This window comes from Phalaenopsis equestris, unplaced genomic scaffold (assembly GCF_001263595.1).
Source record: "Phalaenopsis equestris unplaced genomic scaffold, ASM126359v1 Scaffold000606, whole genome shotgun sequence".
NCBI lineage: Eukaryota > Viridiplantae > Streptophyta > Magnoliopsida > Asparagales > Orchidaceae > Phalaenopsis > Phalaenopsis equestris.
The window spans coordinates 1172391-1182530 of record NW_018165046.1 but is presented as its reverse complement, the minus strand read 5'-3'; the positions used below and the strand labels follow the sequence as shown (position 1 = coordinate 1182530).

General features: G+C 31.8%; 1 protein-coding gene across 1 annotated transcript in view; it reads left to right on the top strand.

Moving 5' to 3' along the window:
* Nucleotides 1-601, top strand: part of LOC110029837 (alpha,alpha-trehalose-phosphate synthase [UDP-forming] 5-like) — a 3141-nt gene extending 2540 nt beyond the window's left edge. Inside the window, exon 3 of the mRNA XM_020732297.1 lies at nucleotides 120-601. Within this exon, the coding sequence (XP_020587956.1) occupies nucleotides 120-467 (348 nt within the window). The 3' untranslated portion in view covers nucleotides 468-601. The remainder of the gene's footprint in view (nucleotides 1-119) is intronic.
* Nucleotides 602-10140: the final 9539 nt, after the last annotated feature.

Sequence of the window (10140 nt, the reverse complement as noted above, 5' to 3'; positions counted from 1 at the left end):
TTTTTTTTTTTTTTTTGGCTCTTATTTATGAGAATTTGGCTATATGTGTAAACAAAATTTTTCATGAAATATCCTTAAAGAATATGTTTTTAACATTGTAAATATGATCCTATCAACAGGGCATAAGCAAGGGAATAGTGGCAAGAAATCTCATCTCGACCATGACGGATCGAAAGAAACCGCCGGACTTTGTCCTCTGCATCGGAGACGATCGATCGGACGAAGACATGTTCGAGACCTTCATGGAGTCTCCTAAGAAACCTTCCTTCCCTGTAATCTCTGAGGTCTTTGCATGCACGGTTGGGAACAAGCCGAGCAAGGCAAAATACTACCTTGATGACACGGCCGAAGTCATTAAATTGCTTAAATTGCTTCAAGGTCGTATGACTCCTTTTTCACAGCCGCAGAGAACAGCTCCAAATCTTCATCTTCTGTTTGAAGGTTCTCTAATGTCGGATCAACTTTAGAGGATTTAAATTAAGTTTGATGATTATACATATGCATATATAGACACACCAATGCCCTCATTTTTACATGAAAATTGTAGATTTATAGTTTTAATTGAATGAATCAAATCTATTTCTTGTATTTAACAGAAATTACAGCCTCTGTTTTGTTGTAGATTTTAATTTTGATCTATTCTTATCAGTGATTTGGTTGGTTTTACTTGTGATTTAAACTATGAGAAGTAATGCATAATTGTATATCAAAATACAGTTAAACATAATTTGAGAAAGGTTTATACATGGGTAAGGAGTGGTAATCAATAGACTTTAGGGGCCTCGGAAGCCCATGAAGCAGGCTAAGCTCGACTGTCGCCGACCTACATAAGTGATCGGCCTAAGCTCACTTGCCAAAGTGGTCTGACCAGCCTGGGGCAAATCCGCTAAAAAAGAAAAACATCATCGAACAATTGTATGTTTTCATTCTTATTTATAGTGTCGTGTGACACGCATATCACAATCTTTTCACCAAGACATTGTGAAAAAACGTGATATTGTACTTATCTAATTTTATATTTATTTTTAATAAATAAGAGGTCCACCTAAAAAATGGTATCCTCTCTCTAAACTATTTTCTCGAAGCCATTTCTTAAGGATCGGGAAAGCAGCAAGAACAAAAACTCTAGCAACACATTCATCATTTTCTTTCATCTCTCTCTTAAACATAGGGTCTTATATGAGCTCCTGAATAATACGAGATCTTACGTTCTAAAAAAATTTTGGTTTATCCATAATGATTGACTGATGAGGTTGTTTGGTCAACTATTTGTTTATTTGCAAGTAATGAGAAAAAAAAATCATGTGGCATGTGGATAAGACCAAAAATATAACTTGGATCACCATTACATCGACTTAGGGGAGTTAAATATTCCCCATTGACCAACTTCATAAAGGCATTTTTATATAGAAAAGAGATGATGGAGAACATTTCTGATGAATTATAGCTATTTCTGAGACGCAGTGTGAGCAAAAAATTGTATAAAAATATTCGTATAAAAATGTCATGAAAAATAAAATAAAATTAGAATATAAATAAATATTTAATGAAATAAATAGTATATTTGTGAAAAAGCTACGGAAATGTGGGCAGAAACGTAACGTCGCCGACTTTTTGTTATTAGGATAAGATTTCTTTCAACAAAATCGCTGCATGCGTTGCCAACTCATGCATATGATTTAGCCGCTTATATATATATATATATATTGTAAAACAAGCAAAGATATGAGAGCTAATTCAACTAGGCCATGACCTGCTAAGTTAGAAGTTAGACGAAAAGCCTATTGAGCAATCCAAGAATAAGTCATCTGGCCGGAAAGAGGACAGGATACCGTTCAGGCTATTCACTGTAGAAAAGCCGAGTCGATGTGATAGTCTATCCTGCAGTAGAGCCAACCCAACAAAATAATCTTTTCCACAAAGTATCTACGATCATCCAATGGAGACCCAAAGCCTATTCACCAGAAATTGAAGACAGTCAACAAGTCCGTATCAACTGACTGATCCCATTGATCGAGTTGATGCAGTCAAACCTAAATTAGTTAAGCTTAGCTGATCGAGTCAGTAAGACATCAAGACAATGAGCTCTTACTTATAAACACCAGAAAAACAGAAGTACCCGAGTACAAATCCTCTCCAAATAGGGATAAAAATATAATATTATTATTGTATTATCTCCTCTATAAAAAATAAAAAAAATATATTTTATGAAGAAATTATTGTTCATCTCTCTCTCTCTTTCACCTCATTTAAATTCTATTTCTTCGATTTGGTTCAAGGACAATCTAACATCAATAATGATATTATATTCTATTAAATAATGTCGGTGGTTGGATTAAATCCAATGGCTGAGAAGACACCCCATGCATATTGTTTGTGCCAATTGGCAGGGAAAATGTACCTGAGAGAATAATGACTTACATATTTTATTTAGAGATTTTATGTCTATTTATAATATAATTATTAAATTTTATATATTTATATAAACAAAATAAGTAGATATTAGCAATGAATTTGGATATTTCATTACAAATTTGACAAAGAAACATAAATAGAAGACGCTTTGTTTAAAAAGATAATATTAAAATGTTCCACAGAGAACTCTTCTTATTATTATTATTATTATTTTGGGTTAATTAATCAGGAATTTTGATTTAATCACGTGATTAATTTGTTTTAATTACTATTTGTGAAGATTATGCCACCTTAACTAAGTTTGGGAGAAAGATATGTAAATACATAGGAAATAAGTGGTATGTGTGTGAATTTCCCTATTTTTTTATAATAATTAATTGGCCTAATTGATTTTATTCTAATTTTTTTATATAAATTATTATCTTTAATTACCATTCACTTTATATTAAGCGTTACTTCTGACTAATTTAGGCTCACCTTCAAATAAGAGAGAAGTGAGCAATTTGAAAGCCTTTTCCCCTCTTCAACCCTTTCATTTTAAGAAAAGAGAGGCATTTACTCATTTAAATAGGATGTAAAGATTTTTTACATTTAGTGGATTGTTGTGGGTAGAAATGCAAAGAGTTTAGATAATGATGACATAAAATTTCATCAGTCTAATTGAATTTCTAAAAATGTTGGTTAAAGTGCCAAAATATTACTCACTATTTACATGGAATCGTTTTGGTTTCAAGGTTTATAGAAGTGTCAAAATAGTTCTCATATTCTTTAAATTGAGCCTTAATTCGTCCGCATGGAGCAATATTAAAGCTCAATTTTCAAACAGCCAGACACTATTTTGACATTTCTATAAACTCTGGACTAGACACATAACTAGGCACGGACTAGTTAAAGCCGAGCAACCTTCTTAACAAAATAGTGTCTCGTAGTTAGACCGAGTAATTAAATATGTGGGCTATAAACATTAAATTTAAATTGAATTTCAATATTTATAGTAAACTTTGTTATAAATACTGGATATATATATCCAAAACAATAATAAAAATTGATTGGATAAGCATATCCGGTGCCCATAAAGCATAGTTAAGCCACTTCTTCGCTTTCATTATCTTAAATCCAAATATTTGGATATTATTTTTGATAAAGACGCCTCCAAACATCTAATTAAAAACTAATTTTTTTTTTTCTACGAGCGCAAAGAACTGCAATCACTAGACACATAACTAGGCACGGACTAGTTAAAGCCGAGCAACCTTCTTAACAAAATAGTGTCTCGTAGTTAGACCGAGTAATTAAATATGTGGGCTATAAACATTAAATTTAAATTGAATTTCAATATTTATAGTAAACTTTGTTATAAATACTGGATATATATATCCAAAACAATAATAAAAATTGATTGGATAAGCATATCCGGTGCCCATAAAGCATAGTTAAGCCACTTCTTCGCTTTCATTATCTTAAATCCAAATATTTGGATATTATTTTTGATAAAGACGCCTCCAAACATCTAATTAAAAACTAATTTTTTTTTTTCTACGAGCGCAAAGAACTGCAATCAGCACAGGATAGATGATACATCTTGATCAAACCGAGAAGGCCGACTGAATAAGTTAACGGACGGCTCGCCAACCGGGGAGCAAGTGAAACGATGGTCCGACGAGAAAAAGATTCATTCAGCCACACTAATGATAATCTCGACGGTGACCGCGATCACATGGAGATAAAGAATTGCAAGGAAATTATAGACATTTCACAATGCAAGTTCTATTTACCATCAACATATAAACAATATTTGTTAAAATGTGATAATCAATAACTGAAATTGAAATAATAAATAACATTTAATTCTTGACTAATTATATCCTTTTATTGCACTTTGTTTATTAAGCTGAAAAATGATTTGAATAGTTCGTTGTTTAATGCTGAAAACACCTTCTCTTTGATTGAAATTGCTAGCTGGTTGGATGCCTTTAATAAGAATTTAACCTATGCTTTGTAATTTATGAGGGGATAAGAGCATTATTGTGGATGAAGAGATCCACTCATGCAATTTTTCCTTTTTTTTTTAAGAAATAGATTCAGGGATGTAATACTTATCCACTGTAAATCTATAATATTTGTTGATTTTAGCCTATATTTTTAGGGGTTATATTATTCCTAATATCTTGCTTAAGAGGTAAAAATAATTAATTAAGATGATACAAATTGATTGTCTAAATGTTATAGAAATTACAATGAAATTAAGATTTGTCTATATATGAATCTATTAAAGATATTTTTGTTAGATATTAGTTTGATAAAATTGCATGAGGTTCAAGAGATTTATGGTTATAGGGTATGAAATTTGTGCAAAATTTTAGGTATATGTAACAAGAATATAAAATTATAGTCTGAATCTGTTGAAATAATTCTACTAGACAGGTATTAATTATAAGGATTTGGTTGTTCATTAAATGGGGAAAGATGGGATTAGAATAGTATGGATTATTGGCTTAGCATGTAACAAGACAGAAATTATAGTCTGACTCTGTTGAAATAATTCTACTAGGGAGGTATTAATTATAAGGATTTGGTCGTTCATTAAATGGGAAAAGATGGGATTAGAATAGTATGGATTATTGGCTTATTCCCTATATGAGTGAAGAAAGAATGTGGTCGAATGATAGAGGTCCAACGGTGATTTGGTGATTGTCGTTGAATGACATAGGTTGAGCGATAATTATTAAAGGATTGTGATTGGACAACAATGATCTGAGTATAATGATTATATAGTGATGATCCGACGATGGAGGTTAGGTGGCGGCAATTCAACGATGTGATAGTTTGATTGCAATGGTCCAATTAGAATGATTGGATAGTGAGGTTGTAGTTGTTAGGTGGTGATCTGGTGACGAAGGTCAAACAGTGGTCCAATACCTGTAATTGGCGAGGATTTGATAAAAAATTCGAGTGGTGATCAGACGGCAGTGCTATAATAGGGCTTTAGAATCATTCGAATCTATATGTTCCCTCTAAGCTCAAGTCTATGCCTCCTCCATGTAAAAAACTGATGCATCGTGATCAACATACTTTGAGATTTCATTGCAACGAGCAGGATGTGACCGACTATGGTCGATGGTGGTTGGCGATTGATGGTAGACGATGGTCAGTGACTGCATGAGCGGGTGTTGTCCTTTGGACATTCAGTGCAAAACATTTGACTTCAGCACCCTCTCCTCGATTTTCCTCCAAGCTCCGGTCTTCCTCGGATTCAAGGCCCTGGTCTCTCTTCATGAAAAAATTGGGGCCTATTTATAGAGTTAGGGAGTTCCTCCCCTGCAAATACGAAATGATTTTGTACCACTCCATCAGATGGCTCAGAGAGGTTCCCACTATCATCAACGTATTCTGAACATTGTATATGTCTTAAAGATGTCAGAATGTACAAAATTTGGACTCATTGGATTCGCCTCATCAAGACGCTCAATTTGAATATAAGCTTGTCAAATTTAGGATTCATTTGACTTTCCAATTGGGCGATAGAAACTTCCACAAGGATTTAATAGCTTGATATGTTCTTGATGTGCCTCAGATTGGCTTAATTTTGATGTCATTATGGTTGTTTCGTCAGGTTAGTCAATTTGACTATAAGTTTAATGAAATAAAGTTCTAAATGTTTTTTAATTGAAATTTAAACATTTTTGCCAAAAACATGTTTCAATATTCGCGCTAATTATCCCGAGATTCGTGCTAAATGATAACTTTACTAATAATGCGCCAATAGTTTTGATAAATTTATAATTTTTTAGGTTAAATGTTGTTAAATTTAATCAAAATATTAAAAAACTCCATGACATGACCCCGAGTAATTTCCATTATTGGCATCATATTTCCGCGATCTTTAAATTTCTTAATGCTATTGAAATTAAATGATCATAAGTATGTTGGATCTATCTGATTGAGAAACACTTTAATCATAAGCACGTAAAATTTAAAAATCATTTTATCATTTAATTAATGCCACGAAATTTTTCAGCCACTATTCAAGTGGCTGGATTTGAACTCAATTGAATTCAAATCATATCACTTATGTCAAAACTTTCATCTCACTGAGAAGTTCATCCCAACAATAAATTTATTGAAATTGGAGTCGTTATGATCCTAAATGCAATATCTCACAGCTTTCTACCTAAATCATTGCCACGAGATTTGCACCCTATAAAATGAAATCGTAGATGATATATATCACTTTTCAATCTTAAACACATCATCTATCGTATTATCGTATGAAAAGATCCTTGGTATAAATCAATTGCAGTGCTGAGAATCTAATTAATGAAGACTAAATCATCCACAATATATATTCAATATTTAACACATGGAAGAGTCCATGACGGAAGATGGACATTAATAGTTTTAACCATATGGAAGTCTGTTCCCAGGTCAAGCAGCTACAGGTTTTCTCAATTCCGAAGAAACCAAAACAACTAAAGAAAGTCTTATCAGCACGAGCTACAAAACCATTAACTTCAAAACAAATTCTTAATAAAACTCTCATTAAGATAAAATCAAGACAATTCGCATGAGGCTAATGAGACATGGATCATATAAGCAATATATTATAAGAATAATCCCACTCCTAAACCTCTAAATTTGGAATGTACAGGCAAATTTATTTTTTAACACAAAAAGCAAAACATCCAAAAAAAAAAAAGAATGCACAACAAAATGATCCCAAACATATCAGATAATGAATGCCATGTGAATAATGCAAAGGCTATTTAATACAGCAATCATGTCCAAGACAACTCATAGCAAGACAACAACACAATGGACTTGTCTACAGTTCATGTCTGTGATCACAGCATATGGGGCCAATCCACACCAATCAATAATTTTAAGCAGATTTGTACAGATTATGTGGTACAGACACTACAGAAACTAGAGGTTCTATACAAAAGTACAGTTAGCCTTTATGGCAAAAGAACAGCTGCAGCTCAATGTGAAAATCATCTAAAAACTTCTTCCTATTTTTCAAAATATGTTTTTAAGCTACACGCAACTGAATAGGTACTAAGCACCAGCATGTTTGTACAGAAAATTTAGCAGCTGACAATGCTACAAAAACAAGTACAGCATCTAGAATACCACATTTTAATCATGGAGTGAGGGAGATGAGTCAATCAAATAGGATAAGCATTCAAACCATGCCACAAATGTTCACAGAAATAAAACCAAAACTTTAAAGTTCAGAAGTGCTGATTAATGGCATGAATGCAGTACATTATAGGGCTGCAAATGAACGGAGCCGATTAAGAGCATGTGCAAACTTGAACTCGGGAACTAAAAACACGTTCAAACTCAGCTCAAGCTTGATTCAAACTTTTAAGATACTACCCGAGCTCAGTTCATTTTAATTCATTAATGTTCATATTTGATTTGAGGTCAACTCAAGCTTGATTTAAATGAGCTTTAAATGAGCAACTCATTTAACCACATCAAAATAAGCCTGAGCTTATTTATCAAGCAGCTCGTTTAGCTTTATCAAGCCATTGAAACAAGCATATTGATTGAGCTCGTCGAGCGAGCCCGGGCGTGTTATATTTGTATAAGCCTAACTTACTGAATCTCAATAGAGGAGAATAATTCAAATAAATTTAGAAATTATAATTTTTATTTTGAAATTTTTAATTAGTTTAATAACAATTAACAACACTCAGCAGCTGCAAACCCAGGGATTAAGGTCCCATTTGGGGCAGCTTATAAGTGCGGTGGCTTTTTTGAAAACGCCGCCTAAACATTTAGTTTGCACGTTTTTAAAAAAGATTTTTAAAAATGCTACGTGCCGCGTTTGGATTTGTTACACTAATTCAGTTGTGTATACCTTTTATTTTAAACAGTCATAATAGTAAATCCATTCTGGTTCCGGGGGACGCAATAAATGGGGGGACCGTTGATTTTTTTTAGGTTCATATGAATTGACATTTTACATTGATACCATTAAAATCTTTCATATCACATCAAAATATCATTATTTTAATTTTTAAGAAGTAAAATATATGTTTTCTTATATATTATATAGATGTATGTAAAATTAAAGTTTAGGTGTCAGATATGTAAATATATAAAAATTAAGTGGTATGTATGTAAATCTTCCTCTTTTCAATAAGAAAATTTTTTCCACCATAATTTAAACTCTCCTTTATAAGTTTTAATATCATTGTATTATCATTTTCTTTTTAAAGAAAAAATCTTTAGTTTATTGTAATCTCAATGTATTTTGTATTAAATTTTTTTTTTTTTTTGATATTTGAGCAAAGAAAAATAGAAAATAAAAAATATGAGGTAAGATTATAATTAACCTAAGAATATAGATTTATAAATTGTTTATTTATTTATTTATTTTATTTTAAATAATTCTTTTATAATTAGCGTGCACATGAATGATGAAACTTATAATGAATTGATTAAGAAGAATTAAATCTTAAAATGATACCAAATAATATATATTATTTTTTTAGATTTCCTAAACTACATAATTATATATAAAGAACTTATGAGTCGTTTGGGAATTGGGTTCACAATTTTTTTATTATTATTATTTATATTAAAACATGTTGATTGAGATAGTTATTTTTAAAAATATTCAAAATATCTTTTAAACACTTTGATTATTTTTAAATACTATTTGACTTTTAAAAAAAATAAATAATAAATAATATAAAAATTATATTAACCAAAACATAACAAAAATAATGTCAAATGAAGTCTTAATTTTTAAAAAATAATATTATTTTATTTATTATTCTTAATATTTTGTTTATATATTATTAATTTTTTTATATACTTTTTATCATAATAATGCCTGTATCGGCAGGGGGGGGACACAGACCCGTCCCACGGAGGGGTTTTTATGTTCAACCCAAGTGGCCGTTGGAAAAGAATCAAGTATTAGTTTCTATTTAAGTTTCGCAATAACTTTGGTTAAATGATCCTCTTTTTGAGAATATTTAGGGCTGATGATTCTAAGCTACAATCACTTCAAAATAAGAAACATTTTCCTGAAAAACCGTTGTGTGGTCAACTCAAACTTGAGCACCTAATTTCAATTAATCACGGCATATTATATTCAATTTGACCCTGATCCAATCCAAAAGCTACAATGGATTTTGATCAATTTTCATACTCAATCAAAATTCTTGACACGCCACAAACAAATTTCCATCATCCGACATGCCAAAATAAATTTTGTAGCAAAAAAATATTTAAACTTTGATAAAAGGTCATCCATGAGTCTGATTTCAGCAAACTTATAGTAAAGCTGACTTACTTGACGAGATGAACTTAACAACATCAAGATTGGTCTAATCCAAGTCAAATCAAGCCCAGATCGAACAAAAAAAAATCAATCTTGGAGGCTTCTTGGGCATAATTGGAAGTTCAAACATACGTAAACATAAAACGTGTTTATAATCAAATCAAGCATCTCGGCGAGACAAATTCGAGCCCAATATTACTCAATTCCAACATCATCAAGACAATCAAATGTCCATCAAAATGACGTCTGATCAATAGTTTTTTTTAGATTTATGTTTTATTTGCAATTTAGACTCTATAAATAGAGCTCAAGCCCCTCGTGAGAGGGGACAAAGCTCAGAGCCTGAGAGAGAGTAGAGTCTGCATAATAGGGAGCCCCGACTTAGCCTCTTGCATCATCGTCACTAGTCATCGCCGCCTTCCGAC